The sequence below is a fragment of the Hemitrygon akajei genome, chromosome 1 (assembly GCF_048418815.1).
Source record: "Hemitrygon akajei chromosome 1, sHemAka1.3, whole genome shotgun sequence".
In the NCBI taxonomy this organism is placed as follows: domain Eukaryota; kingdom Metazoa; phylum Chordata; class Chondrichthyes; order Myliobatiformes; family Dasyatidae; genus Hemitrygon; species Hemitrygon akajei.
Window position 1 is genome coordinate 30,591,063 of NC_133124.1, and position 24,803 is coordinate 30,615,865.

The following is a 24,803-nucleotide window of genomic DNA, read 5'->3' on the forward strand; positions in this document are numbered from 1 at the left end:
AAAAACCTGTTTTCAATATAAGATCCGTTGGAGATTAAAAGATGTAGAATGAACTTGGCAGGAAGATCCTGAGGGATCTTCCCAGAGTAGAGGCAGAAAGAATATTTCATCTTGTTAGAAGTTACTGAAGTGTGAGGTACTGTGGGAGAGTTGAGATTAAAATCCAGGGTGACATGGCTTTCCCCCAGCATAGCCTCGGCTGCATTGGTTGTTAACGCAAATGACACATTTCACTGTATGTTTCGATGTACGTGTGATAAATGAATTTGCATCTTGGCTGATCTAATTAAATGTTTGAGGAAACTTGAGCAGTTGAGTGGCTCATTTTTTTATGTTAATATATTATTATGATACTTTGAAAACAAGTTCGACATAATATTCAATGAAAGAAATTGAGATGATGTCAAACCTTTTACTTGGAAATGGTCAACTTGATAATTATAATGTGAGAAAAATTATTGCACTTATGTTCTTGCTTTCACATCCCTTTTGAAACATCTTAGAGAGCTTTAGAGTTAATAAAGTACTTTTGAACTGTAGTCGCCATCATAAAATAATCAATTTGCAGACATCAAATTGCAACAAATAGCAAAGCATAGTGACCAGGGGAACAATTTTAGAATTGCTGATTGATGGATAAGCATGAAACAGCATTCCCGTTCTTCCTTAGAATAGTGCCACAGAGTGTATTAAATTGTTTAAGGGTGGACTAGATGGTCTGAAGGGCCTGGTTCAGTGCTGTCCTTCTCCGTGACTCTAGGCCCACATGAGAAAACTGATAGGGTCTCGGTAAAAATGCTTCTCTGCTTTGCATTCAGTACTACACTAGTGTATTGGTCCAAATTTTTGTACTCCACTCTCTGGATAGGCCATGAACCAGGAAACTCCTGAGTCAGAAGTCAGAGCACCACCAGCTGAGCCACCACTGACACTGGTAATATTAAGTACCTTATACACTAACTAAAAGAAATTATTCAGCAAGAGCCATTCTAGCTACTTACATCAGAGTAGAATCGGGTACCAATTACCCGCGCTAGATGTGGATTTTCTTCCATACAGTTTGATGGACAATACATCCTGAAAATTGGGAGGGGAACACACACATTCAGAACTTTAGTCAAGTAAAACAGACACAGGTATCAATAACATATGGGCCAAGTAATGTGATATTCATTGTTAAAAAAGTACTTTGTTAAAAGCAAGTTCCTGTCCTATGAGTGCACTACTATACAAGTGATACACAAAGCAATTTAGCTTTTAAAGTCAGTCAGCTTTATACATCCTTCATTTGTATCAGAATCAGGTTTATTTGATGGCAAAATTTAATAAAAAGTACAAATGTAAACACATTCCATCTCTACATCCAGAAGGAGCAGTGAAATATACAGGTGTCCAGCTTTGAAAAGATATAACACATTAAGAAGATATTCTAAAAGGGCCAATTTAAGGTTAACCGCTGATGGCCAGATTTTCCAAAATTTAATAAAAACAGCAATGACACTGAGCAAGGAGCAGCTATCAGTAACTCAAAGTTACTAATTACCTGAGTCTATCGAGGTGCTCTACTCCTGTAATTGTCATTCTGCACTAATTCCAACCCAGTCCTCTGTTCTCTAGACTGCATTCAGGCTCCACAAGCCCACATTGACAATGGAGAGGGACCATGTACCAAACAGGTTAGTCAAGTGACTCACTTACCTCGGACAATGTGAAAATGGCTTTTTGAATGTGCACATTTGATACGCTTTAGTCTGGCAGGTAGCAGATCGGACTAGAGAAAATAAAAGTTACAGTGAATAATAATAAAACATAATTGGAATAAAATATTTAGAATTTACATTTAAGGAACTAACCTGGTACTTCGGAGATAGTAAATGAATTGGCAGGTCTATATTTACTGAATCAAAGGAAGAAATATGTTAGCTGAAGACCACAGAGAAGGTCAATCAATAAAATATAATCAAATATAGAACAATAAACTTCTTTTATAATTGTTGCAAATATCATCATGAACACTTTTCTTAAAACACTTCCTTCTAACTCTCTCTTCCTTGTCACTTCCTCCATTTAATCTCACAGTCTTTCCTTCAGAACTCAAACCCACAACTTTTCCTTTCCCTCTAGTTGCCTTCATGTTTAGCATAATGAACAATGGGGCACTTTAACCAGTCCCAGAGTAAGACTCCAGACTGGGTATGACATGCACTGGATAAAAAAGGTATTAATAGGTCCTTTGGATAAATTGTAGTCTCTTTGTGCAACATCCTGGACCTTCACAAATAAGAGAAAATCTGCAGATGCTGGAAATCAAAGCAATACACACAAAATGTGGAGGAACTCAGTAGGCCAGGCAGCATCTATGGGCCAGAGTAAACAGTAAATGTTTCTTTTTCCCAGGGCTGAAGAGGACACAGATTTAAGGTGCTGGGGAGTAGGTACAGAGGAGACCTCAGGGGTAAGTTTTTTTACTCTGAGAGTGGTGAGTGCGTGGAATGGGCTACCGGCAATGGTGGTGGAGGCAGATACAATAGGGACTTTTAAGAGGTTTTTAGATAGGTACATGGAGCTTAGTAAAATAGAGGGCTATAGGTAAGCCTAGTACTTTCTAAGGTAGGGACATGTTCGGCACAACTTTGTGGGCCAAAGGGCCTGTATTGTGCTGTAGGTTTTCTATGTTTCAGGTCAGGACCCTTCATCAGGACCGTTCTGTTAATATGGTTGCTTGTGTGAATGCAGTTGCTTCTTGGGGGCTAACAAAAGGCACTTTTTTCTTTGTAAGATTTGTTTTTTTATTGTCTAAAGACAAATCTACTCCAAGAAAATTGGGTTATGCAGGGCTACTCCATCAATGAGCTGCTTGTTTATTGGAGTAGCTGGACTGGTGTTGGCAGCAGAGCCAGTTGAGATGTTGGAGGAGCCCACCGGGGTGTAGATCACGTTGCTGCCTGCTACTCAGAAGCATCTTAGTTGCTGCAGTATAACCGTGGGAGATTGTCTTGGACATTTCACTTGTGATCGCAAGACTCTGTTGGACAGAGTCAATGAAAGATGCTGCAGGCCTGTTGCCCTTGCCTGGTGGTGGGACAGTCGACGTGGGAGCTGCGTAGCTTCAGTTGTAGCAAGAACTAGGCCTCAAGCCTCGGGCTTGCCTTGCTGCTGCAGACCAGGTGACTGACGTGGAAGCATTTACAGCATGGTGTCTGTGCTCAGCTGGGGACTGGCCTCATCCTTTGGTGTTGCCCTCCTGTGTCTGAGCGGTGGAAAGACAGGCTGATCTACATGTGTCTGTACACTGCCAGGAGACTGTACCATCAATTGCTAGACATTGACACTCAGGAACTTGGACTATATGTAGGTTTTCTTTTGAGTGAATATGCTTCTTTGCTCGCTATTTTGAATTATGTTACTGGCTATTTTTGAATGTTTTGCACCTTGGCCCCAGAGCAACGCTGTCCCTTTCAGCTCCATCTATGTATGGTTTGAATGATAATTAAACTTGATTTGATTTGATTGTGATTTGGATATTATCATAGACCTTCAACCTCTTGAATTTTGGATCACAATGCTTCTGTGAGTGGGTAATGGGATTGCATAGGGACCTGGTCTGGAATCTAGCTGTGTTAGACATGGTGAGATTGAGTGCTTGGTCAATTGCTCCTAGTACAAGGCTCTGGAGCTTCTGGCAGCATTGATCAGTAAGGTTCACACTATGTTTGCAGGGATATGCGCATCTTCCAGTCTCAATTAAATGTTCTACCCTCTTATAGCATTGGCACACTGCTACACTCCAAATTGCTCATCTCGTCCATGACTCAGTGACAAACTGTCAATAGACTTCATTAATGAAAGACTGTTCTAATTTCTTCACAAGGACTACCTCAAGTCCTTTGAACTTATGCACTATGGAGAACAAATATTCAGGAGTAAATCACAAAGTGTTCCAGGAAGATTCAACACTCCTGATCCTTCGGCGTGGTGCTGCACATATCGTAGTTTCACAGTAGAGAACTAATTGCTGACTCTTTGTGTTGGTGGACAGAGGCTGTAAATGAAGTCAAAAATGCTTACCCGAGTGATTGGACCCCGTTGCGGTTAGATTTTATAAAGAATGGCTTCTTTCCCTGTCTTGTAATATCTACCCAACCACCATCGTTGTCCAGTACTCCATAATGCATTGCAGCTCTACAAATGCTTGATTGCTGAAAAGTACACATGATATTAATGAATATTATCATCTTACATATGTGAGAATCTATCTGAAACAGAACACTATAAACACAAGAGATTCTGCAGATGCTGGAAATCCAGAGTAACACATACAAAATGGAGGAACTCAGCTGGTCAGGGAGCATCTATATAGAGGAATAAAGAACCTGGAAAGGATGGGGTTGGTGGGGCGAATAGAAACCAGAATAAGTAGGTTGGGGAGGGAAAGGAATACAAGCTAGAAGGTGATAGGTGGAAGATAGGTAGGAGGTAATAGGTGGAACAGGTGTAGAGCTGAAGAAGAAGGAATCCCATAGGGGAGGAGAGTGAACCATGGGAGAATGGGAAGGAGGGGGACCAAAGGGAGGTGATTGGCAGGTGAGGAGAAGAGAAGAGGTAAGTGGGGAGCCAGAATGGGACTGGAAAAAGAGAGGAGAGAGAGTGGGGAATAAATTACCAGAAGTTGGAGAAATCAATGTTCATGCCATTAGACCGGAGATTACCCAGATGTAATATGAGGTGTTGCTCCCCCAATCTGAGAGTGGCCTAAGGATGCCATGGACTGACGTACTAGAGAGGGAATGGGACCTGGAATCAAAATAGTTGGCCGCCAGGAAATCCTGCTTGTTGCGCAGGACACTATTGTACTTTAGTAGGGTACTAACAAAGATTGTATAGATGTACAAGTAAGTAAAGTTCAGAAGTATGACAGGAAACAGGGAAACTCAACATGGACAGAAAATAAACTTTAAAGTGGGCTAGTTAATAAATGTGTCTAATTATGGAAACAATAAGCCTAATTTACTTAGGATACAACAGCCAGCTTTGGCCTCTTCTGAAAAGTAACGTTAAAGTACTTTGGCCATTTTTTGAATCATTCCCATGAGGTCTTTTAATTATTGCAGATTGATAAAAAATTATCAATAGAACTCCTCAAAAACAGCTTTTATATTCTAGTAAGTGAACAAGCTTTATGCCTTCAAAACGGGAAAAACCAAAATGATTATCATCTGACACAGTATGGATTACTTTGTTTAAACTCACCATATCATAATGCAGAGTCCCAATTACTTTTCCTTCACTATACAAGCAACCAGCTGGGCATTCATATCTATAACAAGCGAAATAAGATTAAAGATGGATGCTTGTCTAAATTTTACAAGTTTATTACTTTCTATTTCTATTTCACTCAATACATCAGAATTCCAATGAAAATAATGTTCTGAAAACAAGGGCTTCATTATCAATTGGTTTCAATTTAAACTGAAGATTAAAGAAGCATTTTTTAAAATGATTTTGTTACTTGACTAACTGGTACAGTACAGGAAATGGGTTTTGTCTCCATTTCTCACCTATTACAAGTAGTTCCCTTGCATCTGTCACGTAGTTTGGTTTCACAGGACACCAGCTGAGCTGTAGAAGAAACAAATGATGAGATTTTTCTGGAATGAGTTTCAGAATAGACGTGGTATCCCAATGCATCTCAAAGTAAATGTATTATCAAAGCACACCTGTGTCATCATATACAACCCTGAGATTCATTTTCTTGCGATCAATTACAGTAAACACAAAGGGATCCGTGAAAGACCACACCCAACAGCCAGGACAATAAGCAATGGTGAAAGAAGAAACAAACTGCACAAATACAAACAAAAGAAAAATAAGCAATAAATATCGAGAAAATGGGATGAAGCATCCTTGAAAGTGAATCCAAGTCAGTGGGAACTGTGTTGGAGCAAGTGAAGTTGAGTGAAATCACCCCCTCAGCTTCAAGAGCCTGTTAATTGACCTGAACGGTGGGGAGGGGCCTTGATGATGGATACTGCTTTCCTGTGACAGAGCTCCATGTAAATGGTCTTTACCAGTGGTGGATTGGGCAACATCCACTACTTTTTGTGGCCTTTTTTGTAGAAGGGCTCTGATAATTCCATACCAGGCTGTGATGCAACCAGTCAACATACTTCCACCACACATCTACTGAAATTTGTCAAAGTTTTAGATGACATGCCAAATCTTTGCCAAAAAAAAAGAGGTCCACCATACTTTGTTCGTGATAGCACTTATGTGCCGGACCCAAATCAGATCCTCTGAAATGATAACAAAAGAACACTTCTCTGCTCACCCTGATGAGGACTGGATCATAGACCCCTGGTTTCTCCTCCTGAAGTCATTACTCATCTCCGTGGTCTTGCTGACATTGGGTAAGATGTTGATGTTATACGAATGCAATTATGCCGTTAATGCGGTCTTGTGTTCTTAAGATATCACTATTCTGGGATTTTATTGTTTGTAGAAAATGCTATTTTACAATCAAGGAATTGTGAAACTACATCATGTATTAGTTCCACCACTCAATCCTTTAGCAGGATAATATTACAAATCCGTGATATTAACAGCAATTTTAGAATAAATGACAATTTCAGACTTATCATTGGGCTAATTTGTTCTCATAATCATATGGCAAGGTATAACAACAACAACTACATGGCACTGCAATTCATTTCATTCCCACTTCTCACAGCATTCCAAAGTACCTATCCTTCCACATCAATAGTTGCTTCATTTGAAGTCCCCTTCCTCAAGTTCATGGCATCTTCCTCTCCAATCAACAAGAAAGCAATAACTATCATTTCAAACTCGTTCCCTAATATTCGCAGTACCAAAATCCCCTTCCAGTAATACTTATTCTGCTGCTTCCAATCTGTTATAAAACTATAAGACCATAAGATATAGGAGCAGAATGAGACCATTTGGCCCATCGAGTCTGCTCCACAATTCGATCATGGATGATTTATTTTCCCTCTCAACACTTTCTCCTGCCTTCTGCCTGTAACCTTTCAAACCCTTACTAATCATAAACCTTATTGACCTCTTCCTTAAATATACCCAAATGACTTGGCCTCCACAGCCATCTGAGGCAATGAATTCCACAGATTTACTACACTCTAGCTAAAGAAGTTCTTTCTCTTCACTGTTCTAAGGGGATGTCCTTCTCTTCTGAAGCTGAGCCACTCTTGGGAGCATCATCTCCACATCCACTCCATCTATATTCAGTAGGTTTTAATGAGATCACCCCCGTTCTTCTAAACTCCAGCAAGCACAGACTCAGAATCATCAATGCTCCTCATACATTAACCCCTTTAATCCTGGGATCATTCTTGTTAACCTCCTCTGGAGCTTCTCCAATGCCAGCATGCTTCTTCTTAGATTTTGGGCCCAAAGCATGCTAAATCACAACACCCCTCTACTCTGATGTGCCCAAAACAACTTGGCTGATTGCCCTACTGAACAGCCCTTTTCAACAAACAAGGGTTATTCAGTTACTTGCCCATTTCAATTATTTATCTATGTTCAGTTCAAATCTTTCTGACCCTTGCTTCTCATATGATACTCGTGAAACACTTCTAGATCAACAAGCATTGACAATTGTTATTCTGTTGTAATTTTTACCTCTCCTGATAGATTTTTGCACCTTTATTTGTGTCATTACTATTTCTTTTTATTTTGCACACTCACTTCTTGTCATTAATTTACCCCCTGACTTCTGACTTTCCAGAGACATGATTTACTGTTCATTCCTCCTTTCCATGATCCTGTCCCATTTTATCCTATAACTTCCCAATTGATTTCATTTCTAAAGAAAGATCAGTGACCTGAAGCAATAACTCTTTCTCTCTCACACACAAATGCTGCCTGGCCTGCAGCATTTCGTCTTTAGAGCTTCAGCATCTACAATATCCTGCCCTTGTTTTAGAAGGATGGCAGTGTGGAGAGACATCTCTATCAAAGGAAGTGTAAAGCGCTCGTTCCCTCTGCTAGCCTGTTAGTCACCCTTGGGCAAGGTGTAGCACCTCCAGCACCCCCCCCCCCCTGATCAGGTCACATAAAGCCATGGGAACATGTGGTGGATGGTCGTATGAGCAGCTGGCACATATCACAAGCCCTGGTTATGCGACCACTGTCACAAAGTAGACAATCTCTGAAGAGTATTCATAATGGTTGGGGTTACCAGCTTTGTAAAGACACTGCCCAGAAGGCGGCAATGGCAAACCACTTCTGTCAAGACCATGATCACCCACGTCATATGACACAGCACATAATGAATGGCTGAATTTGTTTTAGAATATAAAGCAGGCCATTCTTACACATTTGCTGGGTGTTTATAATCTCATTTGCATCAAGGTGCTCTGTTCTTGTGGATTCGGTTTGTGTCCATGGATTCAATGGTGTTTCCTGAGGTTTAGTTCCTTGTCTTTCCACCTCATTAGTTTCCTCCTCTGGTTCCGAAGGAGAATAATATGGATCTGGTCCATCAGCTTCCAGATGAAAGAAAAAATGAAAAGGGATAAACGACAAGCAAGATTTTTCTAAAGGAAATTAAAAATTGCCATTCAAAGCTACAGAAGTAAGAGTGTGAGTGAGAGTGTGGAAAGAGCTGCCAGAGGAAGTGGTGGATGAGGGCTCTAATTCAACATCTAAGGGAAATTTAGATAACTACTTAAATGGCAGCGGTATTGAGGACTATGGTCCTGGTGCGGGTCAACAGGACTAGGCAGGATAATAGTTCAGCATGGACTAGATGGGCCAAAAGGCCTGTTTATAGTGTTCTATGACTGTTTTAAATAGGCAATCTCTTATTTTTAATGTGATTCTGAGATCTAGATTCTCTCATAAAGAGGAAATATTCTCTCTACATCTACCCTATTAAATCCCTTTGATCATATAAATTTAACTCAGTTTGATTCTCCACATGCTCTGCCTGACAGCATTATTTTTAGATATTGTTGCATTCTGTGTGTGTGTGTGTGTGTGTGTGTGTGTGTGTGTGTGTGTGTGTGTGTGTGTGTGTGTGTGTGTGTGTGTGTGTGTGTGTGTGTAGGCCTCCGTTAGTCTTAATAGACCATCGATTTGCGCCTTGGAAAGTTTCCAGGCTGCAAGCCTGGGCAGGGTTTTTTAAAAAAATGTAAGACCATCAGTTGCCCAAGCTGCAAGTCACATGCCACTGATGTTGTCCAAGGCCACTGATGTTGTCCAAGGGAAGGGCATTAGGACCCATACAGCTTGTTGCAAAGCAATGTGTGGTTAAGTGTCAAGGATACACACACAGCCTCAGCCAAGGCTCGAACTAGCGACCTTCAGATCACTAGACAAATGCCTCAACCACTTGGCCATGCGCCAACTACATTCTGTGTAGATACCACATGAAAAGCCAGACTAAAAAGAATATACAGATGCAGAGGAATCATTTTGCCAATTATATTTTTACCTGCCCTTTAATAAAACAATTCATGCTAATTCTTCTGCCCAGTGTCCTCAGTAAAGCTCTAGATCAGTTTCAAGCTCCACTTAAATTCTCTTTCAAAACTGTATAAAATCTGACCCTCTAATTCATCTTGAGAAAGTATTCCATATTTATTAATATATTGCTCCTGCCACATTAGTGTAAACACTGAAGACTAAAAAAAACTTCTCAAACATCTGAGATATTTTTATCTGCATTCCACTCACATGGCAAACAATACAAGTCACAAATGCTAATACAAGAACTTAAGTTATAGGGAATTTCAGCTGAATTTACAGCAAGATCAATATTTGGAATATTCAAACATAGATGTGATATGTGTACAGGGTCTTTAATATCATGGCTTATAAACAATTTTCAAAGGTTTTCAGTATAGAGTAGAGTAAGCTAATAGTACATACCTTTGTAACATTGATTATCTCTGCAGCTTCCTCCATAGCTTGGAGGACAGGCAGAACAAGGAGACCCATGTTTATAAGGAGCATGGCCCCACCAATTTCCCCTGAAAATAATAAGCATAGGTATATTAAAATAATATTTCATGGAGGGATGTTTATTATACTACACAATTTTTCCAGCATAACTATACAGTCATTTATCCCCTCATACATTTTTTGCAGAATTTTTTTAAAATCATCTTTATCTTTGACTGGAGATTTGAAAATAAATTGGAGATACTATCATTATTTCTCAAAGTGACCAAACAAGGTTACAGGCCATAATTAAAAGTTTACTTTGGCATGAGTTGTAGGAATCCCTACCTGGTGAATTACAGCCAGAGAGTCCACAGTATCCAATCATGCTGCCAATGCCCCTTTCTCCCCTTTCTCTTCAATAATCCCAATCTCAACCCAATCAGCACTCCCTCTAAGTCAATCCACCTTCCTTCCTCAACAATTATATCCCACACCACCTACAGCACTATTCATTTTTAAAAACACCCAGTCCCATTCTACTGCCTAACTGTTTTGCTCTGTGAGTGGACAGAAAAATACACACTCACAGTCGACAGTGAAATGCTGCAGATGAAAACCCTTTGTGGACAATCAAACTGCTGTGAGTACCCTTTTGGTGCATCGCATTCTAGGCCACTCACATAGATGGCAATGACCTCATGCAGAGCTGCTATTCTAACCTGTTACAGCCCACAGGTTAATTCTAATACTGGAATCAATCCCTCATGTTGGATGTGCAATTATGTTGATACTTCAGAAACGTTAACTACAATGTCATTTATACAAAACCTTGGAAAAAAAAATTACATGAGGTTCTCAGGTTAACCAGAATATGAAAACACTATTAATACTTGGCAGATTATAGGCATGTTACATTTTCTGGAAAATGGTGTGTAATTTTCTCAGTAATATACTGTTGTGTATTTTAATATTTCAGAAATATTTGAGTTTTATATAGAAGGCAGCATGATGATGTATGCATTTCATGTATGTATACATATATCCTGTAATGAATCATTTAAACAACGTAATCTACATGCACGCACCTCGCTTAAAGTAAACTCAAAGTTAGACCCGTATTTTGGACTCCCATCTTTCTTAGAATTAATGTTTAATGTTTTGAAGTTACAGAATATAATATATGTCAATGGAATTTCACTTTTTCCCCCTATATATATATAGTTTTACTCACTTAGGAGAGTAATTGCAAACTAGGTAGACAGCTTGTTGCCACACCTGGCCCCAGACATTCATGTTTATACATAAATTCATGGCACAGCCAACTTTGTTACTTGTTGCCCATACTACCTAAAAGAAAGAAAACAGAAAAGTAACTTGTATTGCATCTGACAGCATGCTCATGGTACTACAAGGCATAATAGGAAACAACTAGAATCATACCCTCCAAACTATAATGGCAATCTTTTTTCTTCCTAGAATGTCCCTTGAGATTCATGGTAACTAGTTACCCCTGTTTCTCTACCCAGACAGATTTTGTGGTGTCTGCTAAGGCCAATATGGGAACTGTTGCCCATTAAATAGTCAAGAAACACCTTATGTGCAAATTGCAAGGGCCCACATTCCTGCTATTTATGCAGAGTGGCACATGGCTGCAGGGTTCTTAATATCATCCCAAATACTCTTTCCCTATTTTGAATGGTCATGTACGTATTCCCAGCCTCTTTAGAACATCTGGTATTACAATTTCACAATAAAAATCCCAACAAAGTGTTAGTTTTACTTTGGAATCAGGTATTTTCAAACTAATTTCATATAGGTTTAACTTAAAACAGCAGACACATAAAGATCTTACTCAAGTTAACTATACCTGGGTATAATGGGTGCACACTGGACCATCACATCTAAAGGGACACCAAGGGTTACATTCTTGTGGATAAGGATATACAAAATCTCTGACTTCATCATACCAAGCTTGAACATGAAATGTAGGAGGCCGGTATCTGAGGATTTAAAATGGAAAAACAAATATACAATTTCTGAAGACAAAAAATAGCATAAACAATACAAGTTTATTTTAGCCTTTTATCGCATACAATACCTGCCCCAGTGCACACCCAGATTCTGCCCTATAGAAGGTAGGAGATAACCAGGTCCATGCTCCCAGAGACACTGTGAAGCCCAGGATTCTGCAGACCTTTCCAGTTCAACGTCCCACGTCTGCATAACAAATGGTTTAAAAAGAAGTTAGTTCAGAAACTTGGAAGGTTCACTTTCCAAGAAAGATTTCTTAAAGTATAAAATTTGTAACCTATGATGACACAAAATAATCAGTTGTTTTCTCTTCAGACCAGTAGAGCGTAAAAGAACTCTGTATAAAGCTCCCTATAGAAGTTAGAAATTAGCTTTGATATAATAAATTTTCAATGTTTTAATAGCACAGAAAGAGTTACAATAGAACCAGAATCCAGCAGTAGAGATACTTGTACTTTACAGTTTGAAGTTGCTTCCAAGTTTGGAAAACCAGCAGCTTAACTTCACTATAGACATCAAATTTTGACTAGATATCTCTGAAAGTCTTATGGCCAGATTTCATTTACTTCCATATTTCAGTAAATACATAGACCACTGAAAAAAATACAAAAATAATAGCTTGGATGACAAACATTATAATAAACTGATTCTATAAGCAACTGTTGAGGTGATGGCATAGACAGGCTGCTCGGTGGGGGGGGGGGGGCGCAGAAGGAAAGGTTGCCTAAAAAGTAACACAAGGTAGGTTACTGAGAATTGGAACACCATTGCAGAAAAATTAACATAAGAAATAAGAACACACAGACTAAAAGAGGTAATAGAAATATTTGGGAGAAATAATAAGGAAAATGAGAGTTTCAGGGAAAACATTATTTGGAGTTTAGAATATGACACCAGATGATTATGAACTAGTTACGTTCATAAAGAACTACCGGTAGTCAGTTCTAACGAACTGAGAGGAAACCTATCATGGGTGCATTCAAGGAGCAAGAGAAACTAATGAGAAGTCATAAGGATTGAGACAAGGCCTTCCCACTGGTTCATCTTGCTTATAGCTTGAAAGTAGTGGATAGATATAATAGAGAGAGGATGAGAACACTGAAGGTTCTCATATAGAGAGAGGTTTGGAAATTGAAATTATACAAAGAAAATGTTGGAAACAATTTTCAAGACAAGACAGCATCTTTAGAAAATGAAATGGATTTAACATAGTCAGTCTGAGAGCTATCAACAGACCTCACCTGAATATTTATATTCTAGATTTGTAGCATCTAACTATTTTTTCAATTTTCATTTACTATTGAGAGGTTGAATTGGATGAGGGCACGAGATAGAGGGGAAAAAACACGGAGGTATAATTTCAAACACAAATTAACACATCAAAGCCCCCAGTAAACCATTAGGATTATAAATTCACATCCGTACATTGTGTCAGAGTCATAACGCAAAGATTTTTACTTCCTCACGTGGGATGCATGTAAGTTTTAAATAAATTCTAAATTCTTACTCTGCTTAACATTCTTCACTGAAATAAATGGAAAAGAACAACTAAGCAGTTTGTAACACATCTTCCACCATCAAAATTCAAATCTCAACTCTAAAGCAATTGAAGAGAACAAGTGAAGGTGAAGACCTGATTATGGTAGAGGTCTCCATTCCCAGTTTCTGATCCATCTAATCCAAAACTGGATACAAATAAAGATGCACTAGTCCAAATATTCCAGATTAAAAGGAAACAGTAAAAGGCTAAAGAGCCTGTTGCAGGTTGGAAATAAGAGAGTTATTCAAAGAAAGAAGCAAAGAAATTATCAGCCACAACAAAACTTTGAAAATCAGACTGAAAATCTTATACATTTGGCTGAGTCCAAGAAAAGTGCTGACAGCCAAAAGAGGCAGTCCACATCATTAAGACCTGAAATGCACATTAGTAATCCAGGACTATAATCAAAATACTCTGTACAATTTTGTAAAGAATGTCTAGGGGATAAGCAAGGGTTTCATATTTCAAACTTCAATGTTAAAATGGGAATGTGTTCCAAATTAATCCCATTGTTTTTGGGTCAGCTGCTGGATACATTATTTTTCTTTGGAATTTCCTTTACGTAGCTTTAGGTAAATAAAACTGCAAAATCTTGAAACTGGCATTAGAGGAAGAACAATGAGTAAATGCAGAGTCCCAGCATCATCAGACATGGTCTGAAAGGAACCCGGTGGGTAACAAGAGGATGTCCTTAATTAGTATCTACAGCCTGAAGTCCCAGTTCACCAGAGGGGGTGAATGGTGTCAGCATCAGCTGTCAGGGATATGCTGTTAGATAGTGAGGGCAGAAGAGAGAGACTTTTCCCTAAGGAGCTACAAAACTATTGTTCCAAGTGCAAGCAAACTGACCCTCTCCGTACTCCAGTCATTATCACCAGAATATCTTAATGACCGGGCATTGAAGCACAGATGACACATTCACACAATGTAATCTTCATGTATGCCTATACTGAATATAATGCATTAATATTTGTTCTAATTATTTAACTGACTTAATATAATGTCATTTTCAAATTTCCTAACATCACTTAAAGAAACTAAGCCTCCACACAAGGTGTTCAGACTTTGTGACTCTCCATGCTGTGAACGTATCTGGCAAGATCACGGAATTTCTTCCTGCATTGCTCCACTTTACAGGGAATCTCAAATGGGATAAACTTCAAAAGTCTTTAGCCTCCTGGTACATAGGACCACTAAACTTGCATGTCCTTTTGAGTTTATGTGGGAGCAATCTCACTGCCACCTCCATCTTACACAAGGAATACTTTAGCTCCATGGCAGCTGAAGCATTCCTCCTGCATGGCTATTATGGGGGGTAGTGGTGGGGGGGGTGCAGAAAGGGGGAGAAATATTTTTAAGCACTGACATGCTTATCCAATTGCAATGCAGCAATGTGTTGAGAAAAGGGGTGAGCTCCTTTAGGAATCACTCAAATCTTGCTTTTGTTTTTTTTTAAAAAAGTGGGTGTACTTGGTACAAATTTACAATTTCTATATTTTTCTGTTATTATAGACAATAGGTGCAGGAGTAAGCCATTCGGCCCTTCGAGCCTGCACCACCATTCAATCTAATCATGGCTGATCATCCACAATCAGTAACCCCTTCTTGCCTTCTCCCCATATCCCTTGACTCCGCTATCTTTAAGAGCTCTATCTAACTCTTTCTTGAAAGCATCCAGAGAATTAGCCTCCACCGCCTTCTGAGGCAGAGCATTCCATAGATCCACAACTCTCTGGGTGACAAAGTTTTTCCTCAACTCCGTTCTAAATGACCTACCCCTTATTCTTAAACTGTGGCCTTTGGTTCTAGACTCCCCCAACATCGGGAACATGCTTCCTGCCTCTAGCGTGTCCAACCCCTTAATAATCTTATATGATTCTATCAGATCCCCTCTCATCCTTCTAAATTCCAGTGTATACAAGCCCAGTCGCTCCAATCTTTCAACATATGACAGATCCGCCATCCCGAGAATTAATTATGTATTCCATTGTACTGCTGCCAAAAAGACAATGAATTTCATGACATATGCCAGTGATATTACACCTGATTCTGAATTTTTGGGCAAAACAAAAATCACTGAGCAATGTTTTAATGGGGAATAAAAAAGCATCAGTGCACTTCAATTTCAAGGCACAAGTACTTCTGAGGACCTATAAGTATTTTGCTCCTGTGCAACACTGCTTCATATGAATCCCACTAATCTCTACAAACACACGTAATTTAAACTTTTCACCTCCTTCCACTTTCACCACCTTACCATTCCAATTCCATCTTTTCTCGTGTGCAGTCATATTAAAGTTTGTCCAAAATGTAATACCCCATACAGAATCACTTCTGCCATCATCCGCATGGTGTTGGAACCCTGCAGTGAACATGTTAAATATAAACCCTATCCTCAAACCTTTATCGCTATCCAGTACACTCCAGACTGATATTCCCCTACCTTCACACCCAGCGATGTAATGATCATCCAGATTCACCTTTCTTTGCAGCCGTTCTCCTTCATTCCACCATGGGTGTGTACAGTCTGCCAATCTAGTCCTACTCTCTGGAACTTCCTCCCAAAACTGCTTGCTTCCTTTTCTTTTGATATTCATTGTTTAAAAGGACATCCTTTTGACCAGACCTTCGTTATGGCACCTCAGTGCTGCTTCTCCTTACTCGTCTGCGTTCCTTGCTGTTTGTGAGACATTTCTGTGCTCTCTTATTCCCTACTTGAGAACTGTGAAAGCACCTCAGTAACTGTAAGTGTCTGCAAATTTCTGAAAGGAATATGATGGGCATTGTAGTTGAAAGGCAGCATTTTCTCCTCCCCGCTCTGTCAGAGGACAATGGAGACAGCAATGGCAAACAAGCAAGGACTCAAGCAAAAGACACGACAGTCTGGGATTCACACTTGGCCTCCTCCCCAGCTTCATACCTTGCTCCACCTTCCTCTTCCCTCAGATACCATCATCATCAGCCCTTTCTCACTCCCAGCTTCTCATTCTATTCCCTCTCTCCCCTCCCCGTCTGACTGTCATCCTCCCCACCAGGATCCACCTACCGCCCACCAGCTCTTGCTCCACCCTTTCCTTCCACCTTCCTATGCCAGTCATCTCTCCGCTAGACCTCAGCCTAGATGGAAGGTCTCAAACTGAAATGTTGGCTGTCCATTTCCCTCCATTGATTCTGTCCACCCTGCTGGGTTCCTCCAGTATGTTGTGCATTGAGTTACTTTTTAAAAAAAGGATCGCTAATCCATCATCTTGACTCAAACACTAATCCATGCATCATACCCTCATAATCTACATATAAAATATCCTATCAGGACTTTTACCTTACTGTCAATGTTCCCAGTCCTCACTCACAGAACATTGCTGAAATCTTCACAAACATCCCTCACAACCTACACAGTATGTCAGTCAGTTATTCAGTCACAATACCCAATCAGACAACACAATGTTTAGTGATATACTTTTTACTCCTTTGCAAACAAGATAGCATGCAGATAGGCTGATGGAAGGAGGAGGATAAGAGTGCTGCTGCACTATCTTACTCAGAGCTGGACCTTGAGGATCTGGCTTTGTACTTGACCTTGACAGGGCCGCAGTATTCTGAACTGACCAGCTGTAGTTCCAACCTTGGGAGGGACCGTCATGGGGTCTGTGACCAGAAAGTGTGATTTAACCTGTAGTTAGGGTCCTAATAGCCAAATAGCACAGAGTCCGGCCCTGTAGCTCACAAGGGTAGGGAAAGGAAGAGGAAGGCAGTAGTAATAGGGGACTCTATAGTCAGGGGGTCAGATAGGCTATTCTGTGGACGCAATCAGGAGACCCAGATGGTAGTTTGCCTCCCTGGTGCCAGAGTTCCGGATGTTTCTGATCGTGTCCAAGATATCCTGAAGTGGGAGGGTGAGGAGCCAGAGGTCATGGTACATATAGGTACCAATGACATAAGTAGGAAAAGGGAAGAGGTCCTGAAAGAAGAATATAGGGAGTTAGGAAGGCAGTTGAGAAGAAGGACCGCAAAGGTAGTAATCTCGGGATTACTGCCTGTGCCACGCGACAGTGAGAGTAGTAATGGAATGAGGTGGAGGATAAATGCGTGGCTGAGGGATTGGAGCGGAGGTAGGGATTCAAGTTTCTGGATCATTGGGACCTCTTTTGGGGCAGGTGTGACCTGTACAAAAAGGATGGGTTACACTTGAATCCTAGGGGAACCAATATCCTGGCAGGCAGGTTTAATAGAGCTGTTAGGGAGGGTTTAAACTAATTTGGCAGGGGGATGGGAACCAGAATGATGGAGCGGAGGAGAGGGAAAACAGAAATAGATCTAAGGTAGTGAGCAGTAAGGATTTCAGGAAGGACAGGCAGGTGATGGAGCAAATTTGCAGCCATTGGGATGAGTTGCAGTGCAATAAAGTTGCAGTGCAATCAATGCAAAAAGTACCAAATACTGGACTTAAGGTGTTATACTTAAATACACACAGCATAAGGAATAAGATGGATGATCTTGTTATACAGTTACAGATTGACAGGTATGATATTATGGCCATCACTGAGACGTGGCTAAAGGATGCATGTCTCTAGGAGCTGAACTTCCAAGGATACACAGTGTATCGGAAGGATAGGCAGGAAGGTAGAGGGGGTGGTGTGGCTTTAATGGTAAGAAATGACATTAAATCATTAGAAAGAGTTGATATAGGATCGGAAGGTACAGAATCTTTATGGGTTGAGCTAAGAAATCGCAGGGGTAAATGGACCCTGATGGCAGTTATCTACAGGCCTCCAAACAGATGCAGTGACGTGGACTACAAATTACAACAGGAAATAGAAAAGGCTTGCCAGAAGGGCAGTGTTATGCTAATTGTAGGAGATTTTAACATGCGAGTGGATTGGGAAAATCAGGTCGGCACTGGATCTCAAGAGAGAGAATTTGTAGAATATGTACAAGATGGCTTTTTAGAACAGCTTGTTGTTGAGCCAACTAGGGGATCAGCTGTACTGGATTGGGTATTGTGTAATGAACCAGAGGTGATTAGAGAGATGGAAGTGAAGGAACCCTTAGGAGGCAGTGATCACAACATGATTGAGTTCACTGTAAAATTTAAGAAAGAGAAGCCGAAATCCAATGTGTTGGTATTTCAGTGGAGTAAAGGAAATTACAGTAGCATGACAGAGGAACTGGCCAAGGTTGACTGGAAAGGAACACTAGCGGGAAGGACGGCAGAGCAGCAGTGGCTGGAGTTTATGAGAAGTGAGGAAGGTGTTTATGTGAAGCAGAGTCATTCCCATTCAGATATGTCCATACATGGCCTCCTCTACTGCCATGATGAGGCCAAACTCAGGCTGGAGGAGCAACACCTCATATACCGTCTGGGTAGTCTCCAGCCCCTTGGTATGAACATAGAGTTCTCCAACTTCCGGTAATTCCCTCCCTCTCCCTTCCCCATACCACTTTCACTCTGTCTCCTCTTCTAGCTGCCTCTCACCTCTCATGACTCTGCCTTCTTCTACTACCCATAGTGCTTTCCCCTTAGATTCCTTCTTCACCTCTCCTGTCTATCCCCTCCCTGCTTCCCCTCCCCCACCCCTTGATCTTTCCTCTGATTGGTTTTCCACCCTCCCCCCACCTTCTTTACGGGGCCCCTGCCCCCTCCTTCTTCAGTCCTGACGAAGGGTCTCGGCCCGAAATGTTGACTGCTCATTTCAACAGATGCTGCCCGACCTGCTGAGTTCATCCAACTTGTTTGTATGTCTAGATGAAAAACGTTTGGCATCATCAACCTAGCTTGCATATTCCCAGCAAATTCTGGTGTAGCACGTAACAACAACTTTATCAAAGACCATTAAGCATTATGTAGGCCACAAAAGGTACACAGTGTCCACCAATCACCTGATTTGAATTAATTCAGCATTTCTTCTAAAAGTAGGAATTTTGGAGTTGAAATGTATATGTTTTTTTCCAAATCTAATCTTATAACCTCAGATTTTTAGTCCCACACTATAAAATCCTAAACTTCCCTTCATTCCAGCTGTCCATTTGTAGTGAGCACTTCTGAACAAAGTTAACAGACTTCTTACTTATAAATAAGTTTACCTAGTATAAATAGATTTCTTTAATGGCTGCTTTCAGCTTCTGAAAACTCTAATGCACTCATGTGGAATTAGATGAAAATGAAAATGCCTTTTTTAAATCTGTATACTACATATTACAATGCTTTTTTATCCCAGCATTTAATGCTGGGCAGTTCTGCTATTTTCACAGCTCTGACAACAATGAAGTCCCAACTACATTACTTCCCTTTCTATATGATTGATTTCGGGGGGACAGTTATGAGAACAATTTTGTTAATATGCACAACTTCTACAAACTGTGCTTAAAGATAAAAAAATTTAGTATTGTGACTGTGCAGTCACATCATTATTATAGTAACACCCCTGTAAAAATGAAGGTTGACAAACTGGTATTTGTTACAGGCTTAACAAAACTGCTATAGTCCAAACGACAGAATGAAGAAACCACCTTTTGTTATCCTGTTCTCTACCAAGTCTGTTCATTCATGATCACACATCATTTGCATTTCAATCATTCACCAGTCTTCTGCCACAAGGGATTTAGCTGTTTATTTTCAATCCATGGAGGCACTCGGCTCTACTCACTTTTCCCAGACCAAGCCACCAGTGCGGTCAATCTACCGTTTGTACCACACTTTCAGCTCTGGAAACATTATCTGTATGTTCTTAAGGCAAGGAGGCTTTCATAGACTTAGACTAGTATGTGCACACATGAGCAAACACTTCCTGAAATAGATGTTTCACACAGTTATTAATGATTGTGGCCAGTGCAGATATTAGTGGAATTTTGCATTAATACCACTTTATTTCAAATTCATTTCAGTAATTGTTTTTATATAGAATTGATAATGAATTTATCAATTTGTTTTTTTCAGTATTCAGTGAACCAATACTACACTTCAAGTATGACCCAAGGTTTGATCAATTTAAGCATCAGGTCGAATTGAAAAGGTTGGGTACGGGCCTAATTGAGATGTTGGGGCCTGAGCCCAAGAGCGTATCAAAGTGGCAGGACCCAGTCTGAGGGCAAGGAATGAACTGAGGTTTGAACAGTTTAAGTGCCAGGTCGGATTGAAACGGTCAGCGTGTCAGGGCCAGAGGCCAGGGATGGGCTGATTCACCTCATTACTCTATGAGGTTTACTCATCTCTGTACTAAACTGAGGCTGTGGCCTACTCTTGAATTGGCTGCAGTGATGCCTGGCTTCAAGTCTGTGGACTCACTTTCATGAACTTCATTTCTGAATGAGACTTGCTTACTTGGCACAAATTGTTTGCACAATTTGTTTTTTTTTTAACCTCTCTGCACATTGGGAGTTCGACAGACTTCTTTTTTTAAAAAATGGGTTCTATTGGGTTTCTTTGTTTTGTGGCTGCCTGTTAGGAGACAAATCTCAAGGTTGTAAAAAAAATATACACACACACACACACACACACACACACACACACACACACACACACACACACACACACACACACACACACACACACACACACACACACACACACACACACACACACACACTTCTTAACTATTTCCATGAAACTTTAGTTAATTGGGGCAGCTATTTAATTAAACCAAAATGTACTGGTCCAAGCGTGTCCTAAATACCCAGAATCCACTGTATTTAGGAAGTATAATAACTACATTAATTAGCATTACATAAATTACTGTGAAATCAAAAGGAACAAAAATATTTAGAACATAAGAGATAGGAGCAGGAGTAGGCCAATCAGCCCCTCAAGCCTGCTCCGCCATTCAACAAGATCATGGCTGATCCAATCTTAACTCTAGTTTTCACCGAATCCCACAAGGCAACAGTGCCAACCAACAGGGCACAATGCCGCCCATTTTATTTTATTATTCATCCCACCCAAACCCATGTGATCACCCGGGGGAAAAAAACGAGTTGCCAACTGAGGAGAAAAAATCTGGAAAATTCCTCTCCGACCCATCCAGGCTATCGAAAACTGGTCCAGGAGATCACATGGCTGATCTAAACCTAGCCTCATGTCCACTTACCCGCTCGCTCACCGTATCCCCTAATGCCATTTATCCAGGAAAATGTCTATCTCCGTTTTGAATTTATTGAGTGTAGTAGCTTCCACAGCTCTCTGGGGCAGTAAATTCCACAGCCCCACTACCCTCTGAGTGAAGAAATTTCTCCGCATCTCAGTCCTGGAACGGCATCCCCTTATTTTAAGATTATGCCCCCTAGTCCTAGTTTCACCCATCATTGGGAACATTCTCCCCGCATCCACCCGATCAAGCCCCTTCACAATCTTATATGTTTCAATAAGATCGCCTCTCATTCTTCAGAACTCCAATGAGTAGAGTCCCAATCTACTCAACCTCTCATCATACATCAACCCACCCATCCCCGGAATTAACCTAGTGAACCTTCTCTGCACTGCCACAAGAGCCAGTATGTCCTTTCTTAAATATGGACATCAGAACTGCACGCAGTACTCCAGGTGTGGTCTCACCAATACCCAGTACAACTGCAGTAAGACCTCCCTGTTCTTATACTCCATCCCCCTAGCAATAAAAGCCAGCATTCCATTGGCCTTCTTGACCACCTGCTGCACTTGCATACTAACTTATTGTGTTTCCTGCACCAGGACCCCCAGATCCCTTTGCACAGAAGCACTTTCCAGTTTCTCTCCATTTAGATAATAACTTGCTCTATTATTTTTCCTGCCAAAGTGCAAGACCTCACACTTGTCAGTATTATATTTCATCTGCCAAATGTCTGGCCAATCACTCAGCCTATCTATGTCCCCCTGCAGGGTTTCAATGTCCTCCGCACTCATTACACTCCCTCCCATCTTTGTGTCATCAGCAAACTTCGATACGTTGCACTTAGTCCCTTTCTCCAAATCATTAATATAGATTGTAAAGAGTTGGGGTCCCAACACCGACCCCTGCGGAACACCACTAGTCACCAACTGCCAGTCTGAGAATAAACCATTTATCCCAACTCTCTGTTTTCTGTTAGAAAGCCAATCCTCCACCCATGCCAGAATATTATCCCCAATCCCATGATTTTTTACTTTAAGTAATAATCTTTGGTGTGGCACCTTGTCAAATGCCTTTTGGAAGTCCAAATACACCACATCCACTGGTTCCCCTTTATCTACCCTATATGTTATGTCCTCAAAGAACTCCAACAAATTTGTCAAACATGACTTCCCTTTTGTAAAGCCATGCTGACTTTGTCCTATTAAGCTATGTTTATCCAAATGCCCTGTTACTGTTTCCTTAATTATCGATTCCAACATTTTGCCAACCACAGATGTTAGGCTAACTGGCCTATAATTCCCAGCCTTCTGTCTATTGCCCTTTTTAAATAAAGGAGTTACATTAGCATTTTTCCAATCTGCCGGGACCATTGCCGAGTCCAGCTAGTTTTGAAAAATTATCAATAATGCATCCACAATCCCGACCGCCACTTCCCTTAAGACCCTAGGATGCAAGCCATCAGGTCCAGGGGATTTATCCACCTTCAGTCCCATTAATTTATCAAGTACCATTTCCTTGGTGATTTGAATCATAGTTAGCTTCTCTCCCCCTAGAGCCCCCTGTTTATCCAGTGTTGGGATATTTTGAGTGTCCTCAAAATATTTTGAGTGACAAATTTCATCTACCTTTTAATGATGAAGGTCAGCAATCACAGTCAAATGAGTGGGGCCATGTTAGATACACCAGCCATGGCAGAGGCGACAGATATGAAGCATATCCATGCACTTTGCTCGACGATCCAGAAACCCCTTGGACTTAGCGGGAAGTCCAGTTGGATCCCAGCCAAAGGCAAGCATAGTCAGGCCCATGGTTTATCTTTGGTTGTTAAAGAACAAATTATTTCAGTTGCCATCCTTGACCAAAAGGAATACTTCAGCATTGCATTCAGTCCCATGTTCTAATGTCAGTCAGGAAGTACGTTTTCTATTTATGGATTTACAAAGTATATTTTATAAAAAAGAACATATAATTTCCCCATCCTCCAAATGGCTTAATTGACATGCATTACTATATGCAATAAGATACAAAGACTAAGAAGCTTTCTGAAAGAATGGCAGAGGTGCAGAGTGACAGTAAGCAGAGGGGTGAAGTAAAAGGTCCAACTTAATAAAATACACAGCTGTAATCTACAGGAGTCAGTTTAGCTTGGGAAAGGGATGTAGAATTAGGAAGGTATTAGGCTAGAACATACTAACATGCTAAATTTCTCGGCCTTGACTAGAGACCATCATGATGATTATTCACCTCTCTTCCAGGCCACTGTACTGATGGATGAGGGCATGACAAAGCTGTCTATGGTCACTGACATCATTTACTTACCACCTTCTCCATCAAGTGTTAATAAAAGGTTTCAGTAAGCGTTCTGCAATATGTGGCAAGGCTGAAGGATTTGGTAATTTGAAATGGAAGGATAAAGTGCATAAAGCAATGTTACATAGGAGCCCTGAATGATGGAGACTAGTATTAAGTATGAAGCACAGGGTGAGGTAAATGGCACTGTTTTTGAAGGAAGGATTTGTTATACCTTTAAATGAACTCTGATCATGCACACAAATTCATTACGCTTCTTGTGCACTACATCCATTTCTCTGGGACTTCATTCTTGGAACTGATTTCAAATGCAACCTGCTTCCACTGACACCTGACCATTGATCTGCAAGGAACACTGAGACCTGCAGGAAGAGTTCTTTCTCTTCATCCACAAAGGCAGTCAGAGGCAGGGTGTTTAACCTTTCCAACATTCAACAATTTGCTTATTGATCATTACAGAATGTCTCTCTGGTGCTTCTCACTCCCACCCTTCTCCCCAAACATGATTCCCCTCTCCCTGCCCCCTTCCCACTCTCAGTCCACAATAGAGACCCCTATCAGAATCAGGTTTATCATCACTCACTTATGTTATGAAATTTGTTATATGTGGCAGCAGTACAGTGCAATACAAACATTTACTACAGTACTGTGCAGAAATCCTAGTTGTGCATATATATATATATATATATATATATATATATATATATATCTCAAAGACTATTGCACTGTGCTGTAGAATGACTTCCATTACTAGCAACAGGTAATAAGCACCTCGAGAAATGGCTTCAGTCAATTTCAGTTGGTGCAAGTCAACCACAAAATTAGACCTTGCAAATATTCACAATACACAGCAGAGTTAGCACTGCTAAATTCACAATAATGAGATAGGAGCATAAAATTTGTGTGCATCTTAAACC

General features: G+C 40.5%; 1 protein-coding gene across 1 annotated transcript in view; it reads right to left on the reverse strand.

Annotated features, from left to right (window-relative positions):
• The window catches only part of LOC140725162 (cysteine-rich secretory protein LCCL domain-containing 1-like), a 44,403-nt gene that overhangs the window by 11,540 nt on the left and 8,060 nt on the right, over positions 1–24,803 (reverse strand). Inside the window, exons 3-13 of the mRNA XM_073040257.1 lie at positions 12,023–12,141; positions 11,792–11,924; positions 11,156–11,271; positions 9,910–10,010; positions 8,352–8,522; positions 5,559–5,619; positions 5,251–5,317; positions 4,069–4,199; positions 1,854–1,897; positions 1,699–1,771; positions 1,002–1,077 (exon numbers count right to left, since the gene is read on the reverse strand). Of these exons, the coding sequence (XP_072896358.1) occupies positions 1,002–1,077; positions 1,699–1,771; positions 1,854–1,897; positions 4,069–4,199; positions 5,251–5,317; positions 5,559–5,619; positions 8,352–8,522; positions 9,910–10,010; positions 11,156–11,271; positions 11,792–11,924; positions 12,023–12,141 (1,092 nt within the window). The remainder of the gene's footprint in view (positions 1–1,001; positions 1,078–1,698; positions 1,772–1,853; positions 1,898–4,068; positions 4,200–5,250; positions 5,318–5,558; positions 5,620–8,351; positions 8,523–9,909; positions 10,011–11,155; positions 11,272–11,791; positions 11,925–12,022; positions 12,142–24,803) is intronic.